This window comes from Eptatretus burgeri, chromosome 11, assembly GCF_056783735.1.
Source record: "Eptatretus burgeri isolate ZD-2024b chromosome 11, Ebu_testis_v1, whole genome shotgun sequence".
NCBI lineage: Eukaryota > Metazoa > Chordata > Myxini > Myxiniformes > Myxinidae > Eptatretus > Eptatretus burgeri.
In genome coordinates, this window is record NC_140971.1 from 26614830 (window position 1) to 26637063 (window position 22234).

General features: G+C 45.4%; 1 protein-coding gene across 3 annotated transcripts in view; it reads left to right on the forward strand.

Moving 5' to 3' along the window:
• The window catches only part of LOC147016711 (integrin alpha-1-like), a 254090-nt gene that overhangs the window by 75145 nt on the left and 156711 nt on the right, over window positions 1–22234 (forward strand). For all 3 annotated transcript variants that reach the window (XR_015049650.1, XM_085847854.1, XM_085847853.1), the window contains 2 exons: window positions 4184–4296; window positions 9792–9883. Coding sequence is in view for 2 of the 3 variants with exons in the window: in XM_085847854.1 (XP_085703980.1) it covers window positions 4184–4296; window positions 9792–9883 (205 nt within the window). In the remaining variant the exon portion in view is untranslated. The remainder of the gene's footprint in view (window positions 1–4183; window positions 4297–9791; window positions 9884–22234) is intronic.

The following is a 22234-nucleotide window of genomic DNA, read 5'->3' on the forward strand; positions in this document are numbered from 1 at the left end:
TCTGTGCTAATGCCCGGCTTGATTCCCGAAAACAAAATTCAAACAGCTTGCCAAGTTTCGGAGATAATGGTATCGGCAATTTCCATTAGCGGCGATATTATGACGTCAACTTTTTTCTAGGAAGAATTTCCAAAATCTGAGATGGTTACTGCCTGCACATGGGCTTTCTGCATATTCATGGCAAGTTTCACGAAGATCCGATGAAAACTCTGGGTTGTGACACAAAAAATGTCAAAAAATACGAATGACGTCATAAAAATTGATATGTCGTCATAGTGATGTATCATATGTGCGGTAATTCATCTCTGCTAATGCCCTGTTCGATTCCCACAAACAGAATTAAAAAAGTTGCCGAGTTTCGAAGATAATTTTTTAGGCGATTTCCATTAGCGGAGATATTTTGACGTCATAACTTTTTTTTCTAGGAGGAATTTTCAAAATCGGAGATAGATCCTCCACGAGGATCTAAAAATTGACTGGAAATCTTTCAAAGGATAAATTAATTAAAATAATATTTCAATAAAATACTATTCATGGGGGTCTGGTTGTCTTTTTTCCTGTGCAGCACAAGGCTGCGAGCAGCATCATTGATTGAGTGTGTGGCAGTGCTGCTGATGCAGTGCCCCTGTAAGGTCAGAGCAGTAATTTGGAATTTGGCCAGGATGCCGGGGACAGCTCCCCTACTCTTCACGATGGACACCGCGAAGGGATCTTTAATGCCCACCAACTAATTCCAGCAGACGCAAGGCCAAGTTTAACATCCATCTGACACACATTGATTAATCACCCTGCCTGTGAAACACCAGGATGACAGTTTATATCTACGTTGAGATTCAAACTCAGGCTAGACATCAGTCTGCATATCTCTCGGCCTTCCTGCCTTGGAGTGGGTATGCACTGCTTTGTGGTTAGGGTGGCTGGCTTAGGATCTTAGGGTCCTGAGTTTGAGTGCTATTGGCTGCTGAATTAACACCAGTTGGGGTTAACTCGGTCTGTCATCCTTCTGAGATCGGCAAAATGAGTACCAGTGCACTGGTAGAAGGGCACAGCATCTGTGGCACAGCTGCGCTTCCAAGAAATGATAGCTACTGTACCTAGCAGCCAAGCTGCCATGTGCAAGAACAGAGCAGTTTAATGTTGTTTCAATTTCACATGTTCTTGTGTAAATATGAAGAAAATGGAAACACAGCCTTCCTTAAATAAATACGCTTAGTTATAAGAATCAGTAATTTCTTTACATTTTCAGATTTCATTCCAGGTTTTGACACTTATTTAGTCCACAATATCCAATCCTCAAATCTGAAATCATATTTCGATTATATACTTTAATTAGTCTGTGAGAGTAGATCGTGTTTCCAAGATCGTCAAATCAAAATGATGGCGAAGACCCCTGTGAGGTGAAGTTTCGCTGACCAAGGATAAGCCTTTCATGAAAGTAAGCCGTCAATTATCTTCAAAAGTGGCATTTAAATTTACCCAAATACCCAGTTTTCATTCAAGCACTCCCTTGGAGTTCCTTCAGTATGCATGCAAAGTTTTGGGGCGCAAAGTTTCATGGTTTTGGAGTTATGGAGACAAGTACAAGGCCCCTCTCTCTCTCTCTCTCCCCACCAGGTTTTGGAGACACACTGACACCCTGACACACACACACACACACACATACATACACACATACACACATACACACATTTAGTATTATAGACCAGTGAATACAACTCGTCGCTTCGCTGACGGGAATATTCAGGGGTGGTGAAGAAAGAGGGAGAGGAGGGGAGCGAGGAGGGGTGGGGGAGTGAGGAGGGGTTGGAGAGCTAGGAGGGGTGAGGAAAGATGGGAGCTAGGAAGGGGGAAGAGTGAGAAAGGGGGGAGGGGGCGGGGAGAGCAATGCCTCACTAAATGTCGACATATACTCCGGGAAAGGGGGAGTGAGCAGGATTGGGGAGCCAGAATGGGGGAGGGGTGAAGTTAGAGGGTGTTTCGGAGGAGGTAAGCATGAGGGGAGGAGGTTCTGGACTTGCATTTGGGAGGGGGATTTGAATGGGGGAGGGTTTCTTGACTTGTGTTTGGTAGTGGGACTTGTGGAGAAAAGGAGGGGGGTGGTAGTACACGATTGAACAATCTGGGGTACGTTAAAACAGCATGTTAATCCAGCACATGGAGACCGCCAGGAAATGCCCATGGGGGGAGTGGAGAGGGGAAGGGGTTTTGGGAGAGGTAAGCATGAGGGGGGGGGTTGGGAGGAGGTAAGCATGAGGGGAGGGGGAGGGAAGACAGCATGAGGGGAAGGGAAGGCTGCGGATGGGTGGGGAAGGCAATGATAGGGCAGGGGAATGGCGATAAAACGCGTCCAAAAACATGTCCAAACAGCAACATTTTGTTTTTAACTGCCCGGTTCGATATAAAACCAGGCAGGAGCATTTAAAATCCACACTATATCTACCTGGCAAAGGCCTACTTGCATGTATGCATGCTCGCACATGCAGAGACCTTTGCACCCTTCTGGTCAGTTCACTCCAAATTTGATTCGTACATGCTACACTCTGGGGAAGCCATTTTAAATTCAGATAGTTAACTGTAAGTCCTTACCAGCCCCCCATACACGTTCCTACAACCTCCTTACAGGCCATGCTCACCATCCATGCGCACCAGCGATATACTCATCCTTTCACTCACACATGTGTACAGATTCTCACAAGCATCCTCAACTTCACCCACACCTGCACTGTGTGGCACATCCCATGTGGCTTCGGCACTGCAGCATGTCTGCTCCCCGCATGCCAAAGCACGTGGTTCATGAGACGGCTGCATAACTTTCACCACGGCACCACGGGTCCTGGTGTGAGTTTGGTTCACCCATCCGTGAAACCCACGCACCGCACACATGTATGCAAGCATGCAGGCAAGCACACACCCCCATGGAGAGTCTCTGCAAATCCCAATCTACCCATTTGTACCACATCTGTGTGTGGTCGACGTACCTCTTTGTGTTTGCAGCAACTGCTGCATGCATGCACGTATGCTTGCACATGCAGTGACCTTTGCACCCCTCCAGTCAGCTCACTCCGAATCAGATTCGTACATACTACACTCTGGTTAAGCTCTTTTGAATTAAAAACTAAACCAGCATTCCTGAAGAGCCCCCTTAATAGAGGGGGAGGAGTGAGGGAGGAGGGGAGGAGTGTGAGAGAGAGGGAGAGGGGTGGGGGATAGGAGTGGGAGAGAGGGATAGGGATGGGAGAGAGCCTCGTCTATGGGCCTCAATAAGCATATGTAAAACCCCAAAAAAAAATAACCTCCAACCTCCATAGTGTGACCCTTAGTCCTCCTGTTAAGTTTGGTTCAGAATGCATAAGTATAACGACTGAATGTATCGTGGTCAGACAGACAGACAGACAGACAGACAGACACCAAATTGCATATTTTGTTATGATACCAGAAAAATCTTGATGATGTCACACTGGCACACCCACGGTGACGACCTCTCGTGATGACGTCATTCCTCATTTCTGTTCACACTGGCCAAAATTCAGAGGGTCGTATGAGAAAAATATATTTGGTATTTATGCACATAAACCCAATTAGGAGCAGATATATCAGAAGACATAAATAAAAAGGAAGTAAAACATTAATAAGTTATACGAGAGATCCATGTAAATATAAATAATTAAATTCAAAGCTACAGAAGTCGGAGGGAAAAAAAAAAAAGACATGGGCTGGGGGACAGTTACTCATGAGAATGGTTCCAATTGTGTGACCAAGAAATGAGTTCTGAAAATTAATTAAAATTAGTGAAATACTTGGTCCATCATATACGTTGAGAAAAACAAAGGGCAATTGTAAGTCGTCATAAAGCAAAACAAAGGAAGGGAGGGAGTGAAGGGAATGCCGAGATGTTATGCATACATAATATGTAGATGATTATTAAGAGGTTGTGTAGTTGTAGTGTCATGTCGGATTATTCATTTGAATCTCGTGATTTCACACTATCTTTGTCCAACTGCACACCGGGTACTTCAATGACACACTGTTTGTGCACAAGCGGGAATTTTATGTGGCATCAGCAGTGTGCAAGGTCTTATGTGTCGAAAGAAACGACGAGGATAAAGAAGTAGTCGTAAGTATTCTCAGTGTGGATGTGCCATCATTGGCGAATGCTGAATCATATAGTTCACCTCTCCTTCAGGCTTCTCGTTGGAGCTCCGCTCACAAGATCTTCAGGTGAACGACCGGGGGACATCTACCGTTGTCGTCTTTCTCCGAGCGCTAACCGGAATTGCAAGCGCCTGCACCTCGATGGTGAGTGTACTTGGTGCATTTCCTTTTTGTGAATAATATTTTTGTTTGGACACCATCAGAATTGTAAAGGACTCCACGGCAGTTTTTTTTTCAAGGTGAACAGAAAACTCAGCTCAGTGATATCAACTATTTCACGGAAACTTCTGATTAGCAGCCTTGGGAGTTAGGATTTGAAGGCACACTTGTGAGAACAATACATCAAGACTTTACATTCCATGGCTCAGATGCTCATAAAGCAATGGTCACTGTCAGAAATTGCTTCGTAGTGACGACTGTGTCATCAGAATCATACATTACTGTGTCAAGTGGTGTCTTTGTAGTGACCACCGGGTCGTGGTGTCTTCAAGCGGCGGCCCGTCTCCCATGGACCAGTCTACTGCTTTCAGTGATTGGTCCATGGAATGGTCGGACGCGTGGGGACGAGTCCCTCCTATAAGACGTGTTGTACTACCACGACGTCTCAGAAGGGGATGACCCAAAGACACACCAAGCCTGGCATTAGCTTAGCGGTTATGGTGGTGACTTGGGATCCTTGGGTCCTGAGTTTGAGCCCTGTTGGCTGCTGAATTAACACCAGAGAGTTGACTCAGCCTGTCGTCCTTCCGAGGTCGGTGAAATGAGCACCAGTGTACTGGTAACAGGGCCACTGCATCAGCGGCATAGCCACACCCCTAACCAATGATGCAACCAGCCGCCAAAATGGCTGTACACGAAGGGACCCAAAGACACGGGTCCTACTCCCCTCCCCCAGAATATCTTCACGGTGCTTGTGACTCACTGCATGCGGCATGGCCCTCTCGGGAGACTGTGGGGGTCGATGACAGGAATTCAGTCGGCAACCTCAGACTCCTGACCTGGGTTGGCCTTGCCATAAGTGGCTAACTGCTGGGTCGTTGCGTGCTCGACTCAACCGGTCTGGCAATCCCAGCGAGCACCATGCCCCGCACTCTTCCGGGCAGATTGTCTTGCCCGCCAATAGTGCAGATCCGATGAACTGGATCTGGGCGCTGGGTCAGCGTTCGTCGCAGGGTACCACAAGTGAACCAATATTGGGATGGTCCACTCTAGGGGTCTGGAGCTTGACAAAATATATATGCGAGAAGCAAAAACGAGGACATAGTGCTCACATCCGACATCACTATTCAATCAAGCGTGAATGTGGAATGCAAAGCATTGCTACTAGACATAGTGCTCGCAAATAAATAAAAAAGAAAGGGTGGCTTATTGAGGTGTCAGTACACAGTGGCTTTGTTCTAAACAATGCCGAGATTAGAAAAATGATCAAGTACCAGGATCTGTAAAATGAAGTCAAGAGAACCTGGAAGCTGGCAAGAGCTGATATTGGTGCCAGTGATAGTCAGAACTAGAGTGATAAAGCAGAACCTCACTGAGATTCTGAAATCAATACCAGTAAATATTACAACAAAATCAATACCACAAACCTATCCACTCCCCGCTGGAGGGAGTGGACAGGTTTAAGTCGGAATTAGATAGGTACCATGGATGCAATGGAGATAGAGAGTATGGGCATATTGGCAGGTCTTGTAGGTAGCTTGTGTGTGGATGCATAATGGATTCTGGGGTTGGAACAGTGCAGACATGATGGGCCAAATATCCTCCTCCTGTGCCAAAGGTGTGTGTGTGTGTGTGTGTGTGTGTGTGTGTGTGTGTGTGTGTGTGTGTGTGTGTGTGTGTGTGTGTGTGTGTGTGTGTGTGTGTGTGTAACTTTACAAAGAGCTGGAAGTCTGCTGGAGCCAAATCTGGTGAATTGGCTGGTTGGAGAAGCATTTCTAAATAATTTTTGGTACTTTAGAACTATGATAACTACAACCTGGGCTTTGTGTAGGTGATAGTGTCCTGTGGAAGCAGCACTTGTTGACTCAACTTTCCACAGCACTTCTTATTGATCGCTTCTTGCAACCGCTGTAGTTCATCAACGTTGTCTTTTCTATCGATGGTCTTGCTTTTGGGTAGGTAGTCAGTCATGATCACTGCTTGACTGTCTCAGAAAACAGTGGCTATGGCCTACACAGGTGATGCCTTCTTGAACTTCTGAGGAAGTGGAGAATGTTTGTGCTTCTATTGCATGCTCTGCTCTTTTGTCTCACCATCAAAGTCGTGGTGAACCCATGACTCATCTTGAGTCACAATCCTGCTCATGAAGTTGTCTTGGTTTGCTTGAAACCTCTCAAGAGATTCCCAGGAAATGTCAAGTCAAGTGAACGTTGGTGACCTGAATCAGCAGTGAACATTCTTGACATTAATGTTGCCAAAACCTTTTTTCATGCCCATTGTGTTCAGTGAAGATGGAGTGCACTGACCTACTGCTGATGCCCAATGTCTCAGCTATATGCATACTGTACACTTGATCTGTCATTCATCCAAATATTATGGAATGGATCAACATTTTCTGGTGTGGTGATCTCCTTGGAGCTAGGTCATCCTCAGTTCTGGTTCTCCCTCATGTAAATTCAGTTGCCCAGTTAATTCTACAGTGGCATATGGATGCGGCATCACCCTGCAGTATTGTTCCGAAATTCTCATTGATTTATTTTCAGGCAACCTTTTCTGATGGAGGGACTTGATTACTGCTCTGATTTCAGTCTTTTTACCATGCATGTGCGAAAAGCGGGGCTAACCAAATGGTTCAGTCTCTCTGTCTCTGTCTGTCTGTCTACAAACGTCAGTCTCTGATCGCGGAACTATTTGATTTCAGTTGAATTTTTATCTTATCTGGAAATGAAAGGAATTGTCATCGTGCACCATCCGTACGTCCGTCTCCTATTTCGACTTTTAGTAGCAAGTTGCTGCTCCTGACTGGTAACGAGGATTGCAAAGCTCGTTCCAGTCATGTGACTTTAAGTAGGTCAAAATGGCGGACTTCGTGAATTCCTTCAAAAATCTTCTCCAGATCCACCAATCAGAATGCCACCAAATTTGGGTTACAACATTATGACAGGGTCCTGATGTTAAATTGCAGAGGTCATGCTGATCACGTGACCGGAAGTGTGTCACAATGGTGGTCTTGGTAAATTTTTGGGAAAATCATGCAAATTCCTTCAAAAATCTTCTCCAGATCCACCAATCAGAATGCCACCAAATTTGGGTTACAACATTATGACAGGGTCCTGATGTTAAATTGCAGAGGTCATGCTGATCACGTGACCGGAAGTGTGTCACAATGGTGGTCTTGGTAAATTTTTGGGAAAATCATGCAAATTTCTTCAAAAATTTTCTCCAGACCCACCAAACAGAATGCCACCAAATTTGGGTTACAACATTAAGACAGGGTCCTGATGTTAAATTGCGGAGGTCAAGCTGATCACGTGACCGGAAGTGTGTCACAATGGTGGTCTTGGTAAATTTTTGGGAAAATCATGCAAATTTCTTCAAAAATCTTCTTCTCCAGACCCACCAAACAGAATGCCACCAAATTTGGGTTACAACATTAGGCCAGGGCACAGATAAGCCACAGGTCCAGTGGTCCTCTTTTTATATTTTGAACACTGTAGAACAGGAATTGGAAGATGACTCTGAACATGAATCTGCAGTTTATTAGTACTTTGGTTCTGAATTTTGCAAATTGTACGGAATCTCATCCTGATCACGCATGTGTAAAGAGGAAGGAGTATAGTATTTTTTAGTCTCTCTGTCTATCTTGCTGTCAAACAAAATTTAAAATCATTCCAAACAAAAAAATGACTGTTTTTAAGGACGTCACAACAGGCACGAAGAACTAATGTAACGTGTTAAATGAGGTCATGTAAAAGACAGCGCTGCTTTAACAGCGGTAAACTTCCAGAAAATGTTTTTTTTTTCATACAGCCTTTAAAACCTTTATTTTATTTCAATTTAATTATATACTTGAACACTGTGGGACACCTTGCAGTTTTTGCAGTTCTTGGACAAAATATTAAGCCATTTTACGCCAATTCGACCAATTAAATTTGCCGCTCTTGCTCTGCGTTGGTGAATATCGAGATTCTGACAAAATCATGGCTCGTATGAAATATGGATCGAGCTCGGACATACAAGGCAGGGGTTTAAAAGACCCTTCCCATGTCCTTTGTTTTCTAAGATTACCAATTTTGGGTTACTGTGTGGGGTAAGGTGTTCTATGAACTCTCCAGTTTTTTTTTTTATGTTTTTTTTTTCGATACGAGGTTAAGGCTCTTTTCCATTTTTCAATCGAGGAGCCGATCTCTCCAGTTTTAAAATTCCGTTGACTGTCTCATGTCGACATTTTTTGTTCACAAGTCCTGAAAACATAAACAAACAGCTATTTACAAATAAATATCAAGTTGTGAACACCTTGATCTGTGAAATCAGTTGGGTCCTCAAATATCTTTACCATAAATAAGTGAGGCAAGCAACTTTGTGAACTCCCAACCTATCGATGCAAATGTTGTGTGATTAATTAACAATATCTGCAGAGCCACAGAAATAACTTCATTCATCACAACAAAGAAAGACACCATGGACTGAAAGCATCCGTGGGACGGAAGAGTGGAATCATTCCTTTGATGTGGGCTATTTTTTGCTGCAAAAACCCAAAACTCCTTAATTTGATGTAATGTTTGTAGTTTTGATTTTTGAACCCGTTTACATTTGGCTACATTCACTTAATGAACTTAAGATGGGAGTTTTGCAACAAATCGGTCTTCATGTATGGATGTGAAACGAACTTTCCACTCGAGGACAGCAAGTTATTTTATGCAAAAGATAGGTCGGTTGTCACATGCTCCCCACTTCTTGTTATTCTTATTCTTATTCAACTCGTCTTGCTACACTTTTCCCAGCAACTGCAAATAAAAACTCAGGTTCTAACACAGGAGTTGAAAACCTTTAGATTGTCTGGTCTGCAAGGCTCTGGTAAGAGAGGGTGATGTTGGAGATGCTGGATTGTTTGAGGAGTCTCTCCACAGTCACAATCAATAGGGCCATTGGAATTGCTCCTTTGCAGTGACTTTGTGGAGCATACGTCACAGAGTGCCACAGGAGGGGAGGTGGGTGTCAGAGCCAGGGTCACGTGTATTATGAAGTATGCCTTCTTTCAAATGAGTATGCTGTCCCTTCTTGCAAACGATGTGAATGTAAAATATTATGCAAAATCTTTCACAAGATGAAGCCTGTTGATATCAGTTTGTGGAACCTAAGTTCAATGAGATGTGTGTGCTCAATAAATGTGAAATTATGGCTTCCTTGCAGAATCCCACATGTGATATAGCCCTATCTTACTGATTCTAAGATTGCTCCGACTGCATAAAATGATGATTGTTAAGTAATCTTTCCAAAAGCATTCTGGCCCTTCCATGTCCTCCTACACTTACCCTCAATATTCCTGTGCGCCACCGAGCCTCGATACAGTGTTTTTCTCCGTTAATTGAACCAGAAAGCTTATCCTGGATGCATATTGTTCACAACAGATGACGTTGATATTTATCTACATAGGATGATACCATGGTTCACACTCCCTCTGGCGCATGTTCTTGTAGAAACGATCTCCATCCCAAACGTGACCGAGCTGAAAGGAAACATGGCTCTCGGGATGACAATTCTGCCTGAACCAGTGGGAAACGGCTTCACGGTACGTCTCAGGTGTGCTTTGGATCACATGCGGAGAGGAATGCCTTGTCGGCGTCGCGTCTATGTAAGCATGTAATGCGAAGCAGCATCCCGTCCAACGAAACCTGTGCTTGTCAAAATAAAGCTCGAAGTCGATTTATCTGCTTTGAAAAGCCCTAGGAGAAGCATAAAAACCAGACGATTTCCCTCGAGCTCGTTGGTCAGGTGCTGTTGGACTTTGAGAGGCACCGGACTCATGTTCTGTTAACCCTTAACTGAAATATTTACATGCAAACCAGGGGGTACGTATGCGTTCAGTCATATCAGCATCAGCCATTTGAAATAATGCGACTTTGTAAACCTTGTGACCATGAGAATGATTATGAACGATACATCTTCTTCTCTTTCTCTTCCCTTTACAAGGAGTGAGGTCTCATGGTACGAGTACCAATATTCTGCCCTACCTCGACCACGATACTCCTCCACTTCCCCTTGTCCTCAGCCAACTCTCTCCACTTTCCAAATGCCCCTACCTTATTAATATCCCTCCTCACACAATCCTCATATCTCAACGTGGGCTACCTCTTTTTGCTCCTTCCTTGCTCCCTCAATCTATCCGCTTTCTTTGCCATTCTCTCTTCCCCATCCGCACCAAGTGTTCATCCCATCTCAGCTGGCATTTCACCAATCATTCTCCCTCAGTTCATCCATCCTCCTCCTATCCACCCTCTTCACTCCCACAATCCTCCTGACCCAGTTGTTCTCACAAACCTGCAGCCTGTGTTGTTGTTTCTCTGTCAGTGTCACCATCTCCAGACTGTAAAGATAGGCCAGCATTACACATGACATCAGAACCTTCCCTTTCAATTTCCTTGATATTTTTCTGTCTGACATCATTAGTCCATGAGCCAGACAAGAGTTGACTCCCAGAAAGGGGGACTAAAAGCTACTGTATTTTCCAGTTAGTTTGATGTCTGTAGTAAATAAAAAAAAACATGTGATGGACGTCTCAAAAGAGCAGTGAAACACCTTTTTGTTGGCCATCTTGGAAAATGGCTGCCACATTTGGATCATATTTCTGAAAATTGATTATAACTTTGCAATGGCTGATCTGTTCTGAGGCATACAGTATACAATGCCTAACAAGATATGTTCAGTTTTAAATTTAGCACAAGCCAGCATAACTTTTGTAAATATTGGTCCATTTGATTCTGAAATAATTGAGAAAATTGGTCAGAATTTGGATTTTTCTCGTGCAAAATTTTCTGCCCCTGGCATTATGCTTACTGAAATATTTGTGATATTTAACTTATTTAACATGCAGATATAAGAAATATTTTACATGCAAAGGCAAATACGAGGTTTAATGCTATTCTTCACGTTTCAGATAATTACTGACATACTGATGTACATCCTTTCATTCGTCATCACTGTCTGACGAGTCCTGCTGGTCATGCTCTGACTCCTCATCATCACTGGTCATGTTTTAGCAGGTGTGTAACTTGCATGGTGCTATACATTTCAAGCCGTTAATGATACATAAGCAGTCAGTTGGCCGACAAGAGCGAGCACACTTGCAAGACGTCAAACTGAGAACAACTTCGGGGGCAGGGGATCCTGTCATCCACTGGATGACAAGGCTGTTATCTTCACTTGTTGTCCATCCGTGCCCCTTGACTGGGGTTAGAAATATCTGGCGAATTGACTAAATTCTGCCACCAAATGGCCACCTGGTAGTTATAATGATGTGTGTGCTGTAGGAGCGTGTCTTCACACCTGTTCCTACTCTCGTTTAGAAGAAATAGGCACAGCACTATGTATGGAAAAGCTGGAAGGTGTCGAGTTTGACACAGTACCTCTTCTCATGTGCGTACACCAGTCCGTCTCTGCAGTACTTGCCTTTGACAATATTGACATGCAAAAGCAAGTCCTAAGTGGAGCAGGAACCTCACATCATATCAACAGTATTATTGTTCAACCAACAACCTCATCGTGTGCACCACCGAAACCGGTCATGACCGCCTCCACGAAGGATAAGAAGTGCACAATAAAGGCACCAGGGGCGCAACTGACAATATACGTTATTAGGAAAAGAAACAGTCCAACCGCAATCGTAACACCCGACCTGACAGAAATGCATGCAAGTGCAGCACTGAGAGCACGTCAACGGAACTTGTTGTGGGTCTTGGTGCACGTATATGACACATCTGAGAAAACAAAGACTTCTTGGACAGGATTCAGCATTCTAACAAGAGAGCACAAAGAAGTGATGACAGATGCAATATGATACTTGCCTTCAATTAATGCACATGCCACTGAATTATTTATCAACCATCCAGGAAATCTTGTGACAGTCCATTTCTATCCAGTCGTTTCTACATCTTGAGAGCATTGCAGTTGTCTTGGATCAGGCACTATATGCAAACGCAACAGAAATGGCATGGAAACATCCGGAGAGGTATGGAGGAATCGTGTTGATGATGGGGAACTTCCATACGATCTGCAACTTGATGTCTGCAGTTGGTAAGATGTTTGGGAATGCTGGACTTCAAGATCTGGCTGTGGAATCGGAAGTCATTGCGGAAGGATCAATCAACAAGATTCTTGAGGGGAAACAGTTCAACCAGGCTGTCCATCTTCCTAAGTTGACATATGAAGCGCTGCTGAGGTTAGCATGGTCAGGATTTTAAGAATGGCTGGAAACAAACCATGCTGAAGATCTGCTGAAGTTGAATGACACTATTTAGGTCGTGTCTGAGCATCACCAGAATATTTGTCACACCACATACGATGCTGCTGTCACTAACAAACCCTGGCGGATGATTCTTTACCTGCTTCTCGCTTACCTGAAAGTTTTTATGACACAACAGAGGTCAACTTGCAGTTTTTTGGATGACATACATTGAGATGGTTGATATTCTACTTGGATTGCTGCGTGCTGACACAAAGGGGGACTGGTCTCTCCATCTTTCGTGCATCTGAAGCATGATTCCTTGGTGTTTTGCCATGGAGAAATCCTTGATAGAACTTCATCCGTGGGCTGAATGTGACACCCTCAGCACATTTTCCAGGCAAGGAAAGACAACGGCTTTGAAAATCCTCCTGCATGATCAGAAGTTCACAGATATCTCCAGATCACTTGGAACGAGCTGGAACATTACCATTGATGTGTTCTGCATCATCCAGGAGTTCATTTGTCAACTTTACTGTCGCAATACCAAAGCGACTAAAGTTAATGAATACAGATACAAAATGTTCCACAGTACACGAGGGGAGCTCGAATCAGCAAAACTTCCACCATATGAAGACACGCTCCTGCAGCACATACATCAATCTAACTACCAGGCGGCCATATGGCAAGGGAGTTTAGTCAATTCGCCAGATATTCCTAACCCCAGTCAAGGGCACGGATGGACAACAAGTGAAGATGACAGCCTTGTCATCAAGTGGATGACAGGATCCCCTGCTCCCAAAGTTATTCTCAGTTTGATGTTGTGTGGGTGTGCTCTCCCTTGTCAGCCAACTAACTGTTCATGCATCATTAATGGCCTGAAATGTACAGCAGTGTGCAAGTTACACACTTGCTCCAACATGGCCAGCGATGAAGAGGAGTCAGAGCATGACCAGCGGGACTCATCAGACAGTGATGATGATTGAAAGTACACCGACATCAGTGTGCGAGTAATTATCTGAAACATGAAGAATAGCATTAAGGCTCGTACTTGCCTTAAAACTGCATTTTAAACATTTCTTATATTTTCGTGTTAAATAAGTTAAATATCATAAATATTTCAGTAAGCATGGTGTGGAAAATACTGTGTGAGAAATATCCAAATTCTGATCTGTTTTCTCAATTATTTCAGAATCCAATAGACCAATATTTACAAAAAGTTATACTGGCATGTACCAAATTTCATACTGAACATATCTTGTTATGGGTGGTATATGCCTCAGATCAGCCATTGCAAAGTTACAGTCAATTTTCAGAAATATGATAAAATGAGGCAGCCGTTTTCCAATATGGCTGCCAATAAGGTGTTTGGTTAATATTTCGAGATGTCCATCACATTTATTTAGTTACTACAGACATCAACCGAACTGGAAAATACAGTGGCTTTTCGTCCCCCTTTCTGGTTATCAACTCCAAAATATTGATTGCTGGCTCATAGACTACATTCCCCCCATCTCATCCATGCATTCACACCTGCCCGTACCGTCCTCTGCACCTCTGCCTAGGACTTACCATCCCCGGTGACTGTTCCCCAAGATCCTCAAACCCATTTCCCGGTCTGATCTCCTTCCCCTCAAACTTCATATTCATTTATTTTATCTGCTGCCCAACCAAAGTCACCTCAGTCTTCTCCATAATCATCTTAAGCCCAGGTCAGGTCAGGTAAGGGAGCAAGTGTTGCAGCAGTGCATCGCTACGTCCACTTTCTGCTGAGGGGGTCTTCGTGTGGCTATCCCTCAGGCAGATGCCTGGCCCATCCCCATCTCTTTGAGATGCTGATCAACCTGCTGCAACCATGAGGAAGGTGGTTTGCCAATTGGCCTCCTCCACTTACAGGGCTCACTCCCGAAGAGAATCTGGTGAACAGGATCAGCATCAGGAAAATGAGCCACATGTCTATACAGTTGCAGCTGACACTCACAGACTATATAGGTAACAAATCTCATCTGAGTTTCTCTCAGCAACCGCTCATTAGACACAAACTCCGACCAGCAATAGCCAAGGATTTTCCGAAGAGACCTGGTACCGAAGGAGTTAAGTCTCTGTCTCAGATCCTTGGTCAGAGTCTAAGTCTCCCATCCGTAGAGAAAGACTGGAAGCACCAAAGGACCAGAAGGCTCAGACTTTCGTCCTCCTGCACAGATACTGACAATGCCACACCCCATGATCCAATAAATCCATGACTCCCCTGACCTGACCCAGACGTCTATTGACCTCTGACTCACCGCCAGCAGAGACATGAATATCACTGCCAAGATAAGTGCATCTCTCCACGACCTCAACATCTTCGCCACAAACAGGTACAGACAAGATAGCAGCATCCAAGCAGTCATCACTTCCTGTTCTGGGTTTGAAGCGTCGGCAGGGCTCCTTTCAGGGCTCTCTGCTGACGATCTCAAAGTTAAGTTTCCGGTCGTTATCTGTCCCGTTTTAACTGTTTATTTTCTCACCTACATGCTACTGTGTGTTCCTAGTTCGGTTTTCTTTCAAAAATCGTGCTATTTTGTGAGTTTTCGTTGACCTTGTCTTACCAGGTGCTTGAGGCCTACCCTTTGTTCCCCTTGGTGTATGATCGTGTTTATTTGTTTTATCTCCCCATTACCATCAATTTCTATCTTCCCCACTTTCCTAACATCCCCTATCCCTCCCAACTAATCACTCTATTTATTTTCTTAAATTTTAAAAAAAACACAAAAAAACACTACCTTTCTCCTTGCACACTCACGAGTCTCGATTCTTCTTCCTCTTCTTCTTCTTCCTCATCCTTTTCTTCTTCCTCCTGCCGGCACACCATCTTTGTTCGACTGAGCTTGACCCTCTCTCGCCATTACCTTCATGATTTCTTCCGATCTACAACCTTCCAATCCCGAATCTTACCTGTTCTTCAAAAATACATCAAAAAAATAATCATCTTGCGCCTTACCTGTAATCATAACCACATGATCCGTTTACCCCCCCTACATTTACCGATCCAAATTCACCATTCACCTCACGATTTTTAGCCGCGTTGCGTTGCGAACGCTGGCTTTAAGAGAGCTCCGCATTGTTCTTCTTCTTCTTGTTCTTCTTCTGGTGAAGACAAAACCTTTATGACGTGGCTCTTGGACACATTTGTCCTTGTTTCTACAACACTTCCATGACATAATCTGTTGAAAACTCTCTCAAACAATAATAGTCATAATAAAAACGATCTCTTGTAATGTTTCATCTTCCTCTTTCACACGTGTGGTAATCTTTACTGTATAATAATGCACTACTCTTCTGCTATTTAAACAAACTGCTCTCAATTCGACCTTTCCTTCATACCTTGCCTCAAAAATCCAACTGTTACAGTGTTTCTTCTCTCCATTCTCTGAATTCGCCTTTATTGTATCCATCAAGAAATGTTAAATCGCATCTCTGACCTAAAACTTAAAAAAAACTCCAGTTTGCGATCAATGTTCGCTTTCCATCAACCATTCTTTTTTCCAACTTCAGTGCCAACTCACCCCTCACTCTCAAAGCAACCATCTCACTCTTCTCCCTCCAAGTCTCCTTCTAAACTCTCTCAAAAACTCCCCCCTCACCTTTCTCCCACCATTCATCCCCCTCACTCATCCCCCTCACTCATCCTTCTCAAAGTTGCCCCCCCTCATCCACAAAGCTGCCTCCTTCCACTGCCCTCTCACCTCCATCTCTTTACTCCACCTCCTCAAATACCTTCTTCCCCCTCTCCCCCAGCACCAGAGAGCCTTTTCTCCTCATCCAGCCCCCTCCCCTCGCTATTCTGCAGTCCCCCACACACTTTCACCAACCCTCCTTACCTCCTCCCCTCGTCCCTTGTCCGACCCCCCCTCCCCCACCCCCTGCACCCAAAGCTTCCTCCCCTCCCTTTTCATTAACAGTGTGGACCTCAAATATCCGGGGCCTTCGCTCAAACCTTTCAGATCTTTCCATACAGGCTGCCACTAACAAACCAGACATAATCTGCCTAACAGAAACTTTCCGCCCCCAAGACGTGTCTGACTCCCAAGTACCTCTCCCTGGTTACTCCCTCCTCCGGTTTGACAGACCTGAGCCTCACCTTGGTGGAGGAGTTGCTCTCTTCATCAGACTCTATTCCTCACTCTCCATGCACTGCCCTCACTCCCCCACACCCCCAGGAATACCTCTGACTAAGGCTTCACCTCCACTCCCACCTCATGTTTATATGTGTACTGTACTGTCCACCTAACAGTGATGACTCCATCTTCACCTCACTATCCAAAAACATGGACCATCTTCTATCTTCTCATCCAAACTCTCTCTTCCTCATATGTGGCGACTTCAATTGTCATCATGCCAGTTGGCTAGGTGTGGGTACCTCTCTCTCACCTGTCATGGCACTTCAACAAAAGCTTTCTGCGACTCATTGGGACTGACTCACTCGGTCAACTTCCTGACCCGGATCTCAACCAATGGTACTCCATCTCTTCTGGATCTGATTTTGACAAATTTCCCTCACAATATCTGCTGCTCTTTCTCCGCTCCAATTGGTTCTGCTGACCACGTCCTTGTCAAAGTGGACATCTCTCTGGTTATTATCAGAGAACCACCTCACCGCCGTCGAGTCTGGCATTTCACTCAAGCCGACTGGCAGGGTCTCCGAGCAGCCATCAAACTTGTAGACTGGTCTCCTATCGCTACTTTCTCCAACATCAACTCCGGCGAATTCTTTCAAAGAAACTTGCTCTCCCTCATGCACAGATTTATCCCCTCTCGTCTTCAGTTGTCCTACCCTTCCTCCCACCCTTGGTTTACTGAAGCTTGTGGCGAGGCAGTTGTCCTGAAACAACTTGCCTTTGCCTCATGGAAAGCAAACACAACTGAGGGCAATCTCAGTTCCTTCTATAAAGCTCGGAACAAGTGTGTATCTACCCTCAGGAGAGCCAGAAAACAACATCTTTCTAATCTCAAGTCTGAACTCTCAAACCTCTCTCCCTCCTCAAAATCCTGGTGGCGTCTAATCAAATCTGTTTCTGGTGTATGTTCCCCCTCCATCCCTCCCTTACCTCAAATGGCCATACAGCTGACACTGCACGTGAAAATCTGAATGCCTAAACTCGGTGTTTGCAGCTAAATCTTGCGTCCAAAACCCATCACTTTCTCTACCCACCTTACCCAGTCGCACCCAACTGTCCCTGGACTCTGTGTCCTTTTCTCCTGACAAGGTGGAGAGCTTGCTGTCAAACCTCAACTCAGATTCTGCAACCGGTCCAGACGGCATCAGCCCATGTGTCCTAAAAACCTGCTCTCTTGCTTACCCTCTCTCTGTTCTCTTCACCCTCTCATTTGCTCAAGGTCATCTGCCATCTGCTTGTCAATCAGTAAACATCACTGCCCTGCACAAAAAAGGTGCAAAAACAGATCCTTGCAACTACAGACCAATCAGCCTTCTCCCAATCATCAGCAAGGTTATGGAATCCATCATCGCTTCAGACATTAAATCCTTCCTCTTCTCCAATTGCTTGATGTCCGATCATCAATTTGGTTTCAGACCAGGTCACTCTACCCTGGATATGCTGCTTCTGCTCTCCCAACAATGGATGGAGGTACTCGATGCCGGACATGAAATCCGAGCCGTATCCCTGGACATATCACGTGCTTTTGACACAGTCTGGCACCCTGCCCTACTCACCAAACTCTCTTCCCATGGTATTCAAGGCCATCTCCACTCATGGCTCGCAGACTTCCTCTCCTGTCGCAGTCAACGTGTGGCCCTAAATGGAGTTCTTTCATCCCCTCTTACTGTCCAGGCTGGACTTCCTCAAGGTAGCATTCTGGGCCCTGTTCTTTTTCTGGTTTTCATCAATGATCTCTGCGACTCTCTGGAAAATCGTCCATATGTCTTTGCTGATGACTCCACCCTCTGCCATACCATCGGTCATCCCTCAGACCAGTAAGCAGCAACTTCTTCGCTTACTGCAGATCTGGATAAAATCACAAACTGGTCCAACACATGGAACATGTCTTTCAATCCGGACAAATCTCATACTTACTATGTCTCTCCGAAAGGATCATTTAGAACCACCCCCCCCTCCCATCCACTTTCTCAACAATCCTCTGGAAGAAGTCCTTTCTTTCAAGCTTCTGGATCTCACTATCTGCCATGACCTTTCCTGGGAAAGCCACATTTCAAACCTCGCCTCCAAAGCCAGTCGCCGACTGGGAATCCTCCGTCGTGCAAAGTCCTTCCTCAGCCCACCTGAGCTCCTGACCACTTACAAAGCTTTTGTCCACAGCCTGATGGAGGACTGCTCTCCCCTCTGGGCTGGTTCTCCTGCCTCCCACCTTTCTCGGCATCACGCTGTGGAAACCAAGGCATTTCAGATCATTGGCATCTCCCGCAATGAGGCTGAGTCTTTGGGCCTCTCACTCAATCATCGCAGGTTGGTCAGTGGTCTTTCTGTCTTCTACCGTCTCCTCTCCTGCCTCGCCCCCCCTCCTCTCTCTGCGATTTGTCCCCACCACATTTCCGCAGGGCGCTCAAGGTCCGCCAACAACCCCCTTCTGATAAAACTACCAAAATCACGAATCACTGCTCACCTTCACTCTTTCATTCCTCTTTTTCCCTGCCTTTGAAATAAACTCCCTCCCTCTACTCAATCCCATTCTTCCCTCCAGGCCTTCACAACCGCTGTTCACCACCACCTCTTATCATCCCCCATCCAAATCCTCGATCTTTTCTACCCCCGATAATCCACCCAAGCCCACCTCCTTCAAATTCCCTGCTTTCCTTCCTGAAAGTCCCTGTAATGTCCATCTTCTATTCCCCATATTCCCCATCCCATCCCTCTCCCTTCCACAGATCTCCTAATGTCTCTGTTCCCCACTGTTTTGTCCTTCCCACTCCCGCCCCTCTTGTCTCATGCCCTCCCCCCCCTCTGCTGTGTGTTGTGTGTTACTTCTCATATGAGCCTCGACAAGGTATACAAAAAATAAAACATCCAAAGCCTGGATCTTAGCTTTAACCCAGGAAACCCGTAATCCCAGTGGCTCCGACTCCTCATTGAGCACCTTGAGGGCCCCCAAAATGATATCCAGAGTCCCCGCAAAGTTGACTGCATCATCTGTGAAATCATGGTTAGAGATCTTGACATTCCCAAATGATGCACTGCAGCTTGATCTCTCTGACATCCTCCCCAGAATCCAATCCATACAAGTGCTGAAAAGTGTGGGGGCCAGTACACATCCATAATGAACTCCACAGTAAAAACTGGAAATAAGTCGAAGATGGTATCTGCACATCTCACAGCACTCTCAATACCAGAGTAGAGTTCAGACAACAGATTGATCAGTTTTCGTGGAACCCCACGAAGACCAAGAATCCTCCAGAGGGCCTCCTGATTCACTGAATCAAACACTTTGCAGAGATCAACATATGCTGTAAGCAGCCCCTGCCAAACTCTCGTCTGCGTTCGGTGAGGACACGAAGAGCAAGGATACGGTCAATCGTTGACCTCTTTGGTGTAAAGCCTGGATGCTCTGGACGCTGGTGCTCAAGCACATGGTGGCAAACTCTATCAAGAACTATCCGAGCAAAGACCTTGCCCGGTACTGAGAGCAGTGTCACCCCTTGGTAGTTATTGCAGTCCTGGTGATCAACCTTCCCTTTCCAGGGAGGAACAACAAGACCCCTCTTCCAATCAGTTGGGATGATGCCTGTGTTCCAAACAGAGCACAAAACTACATGCAACAACATGAGTACAGCATTTCCTCCAGCCTTGAGAAGTTTGGCAGAGATGCCACAGATCCCAAGAGCTTGACCCCATTTCAACTCTTTCACCGTAGTCTATGTTTCCACAAATGTAGGTGGATCACAGTTGATTTGGGGGATCAGCAATAGGGAAAGTAACATCCTGACCTCCAACTCAATGGCTGGTGGGTCAGCCTGGTACACCCGCTCAAAGTAACCGGCCGAGCAGGCTTTCACTTTGAACTCTTCTGTCAAGAGCCCACCACACCCCGCTCTAACTGCAGTACCTAGCTCAAACTGCCTCGCACAGAGACCTCCTTGTGCACCCTCAGAAAACATACCGTTTTATGCCTCAACTTCCTGAACAGCTCAGCTCTGCCATGAAGCCTGTCCCTGCGACTCTGGTCAGTGACATCCAGTGTCCCGTAAGACAAAATTCTTCTTCGCGCTACACTGAGTTCCAAGATATCTCCCGGCAACATCAAGGATGGTAGTCTTGAAGGCACTTCACAACTCTTCAGGATTCCCCAAAGCACCCAGACCCCTCAAATCCCCACTCAGCCAGTTTGCAAACTCCTCCGCTACCCTCTCGTCCTTCAGCTTGCCAACATCCAGCCGCGGCTGGGATGGTATCATTCTCCCGGATTTAAGCTGCAACTTCAGTGTTGCTACAACAAGCCTGTGGTTGGTATTGAGGAACTGAGCACTCTGGTAGATGTCCAGTTCTGGATCATCCTCCATTGACCATCAACGAGCACATGGTCAATCTCCTTTGCAACACCATCAGCGTTGGAATACCAAGTCCAGCGATGAGCCTGTGGGCACTGAAACCATGAACCGGTCACCCTAAGTCCTGCCCCATAAGTCCACGACTTCTTGCAAAGTCAAGAGACAGTGCTATTCAGGTTTACATTTCCAGACCCACAGGGACCAACACATGCCTCATGACCATCCCAATCAGTGCCATTCGATGCATTGAAATCCCCCAAGACGAGAAGAGTATCTCACCTGGGGCACTAATCAACCACAGACTTGAGCGTGGCATAGAATGTGTCCTTCATGGTGAGATTACTCGCCTCAGTCGGAGCATATATATAGACCAGGGAAACGACACCCACGGAGTGATGAATCCTTAGTCTCATAATACACTCGTTTACCGGTGTTACCTATCATTAGAGTCAGCTTATTGGACACAGCTACAGCAATTCCTTGGGAATGGTAACCATCGGAGTGATCAGACAAACAGTAGGTGTAACCACCCACCATGATCTCTCCACTATCCGGTCTCCGAACCTCAGAGAGTGCTGCAATATCGATGTTCAAGCGCTTGAGCTCAGATGATAACAGGGACAGGTGATCATCCTCTCTTAGGGATAGGACATTCCAGCCACTCATCTGAAGGTACTGCCTCAGGTTAACCGAAGGAGACCGCCATCTGGTGGACGACTCCCCAGCACCACCTTGAAATACACCACCACACTCTGACCCAGGAAGTTTACCCCATGCCGCTCCTCCTATCATCAAGGAGTGGGGGTCCTGAAGGCTTTGCCCCAATCCCATCATCCGGTGACCTGCCCTACGAAGCATGTACAGTTAGAATGTGAGTACGTCTATAACGTACCTACTATTAGTACGTGCATATATCTAAAAAAGAACAGAACATGACTAAGTCTGTATAATACTGTTGCAGGGAGGCGATTGTGGTTAAACGGGGGAAACACAGTGCAGTTGTTTCATTTTTTCAACGTTCAGCATAAGACGTGTGGTATTTGTGTACAAGGATCACAACTTGTCGAAGTATGTCTACATAGATTTAATTGTGATCCTTCCAGTCTGTTTTGATGTCCGGACCCGATTATCCTTTGGAAAGACTTTACCAGTTTCCTCTTTTCCTTTTCCTTTTGAGTTGAATGTTTCTTTTTTTTTAG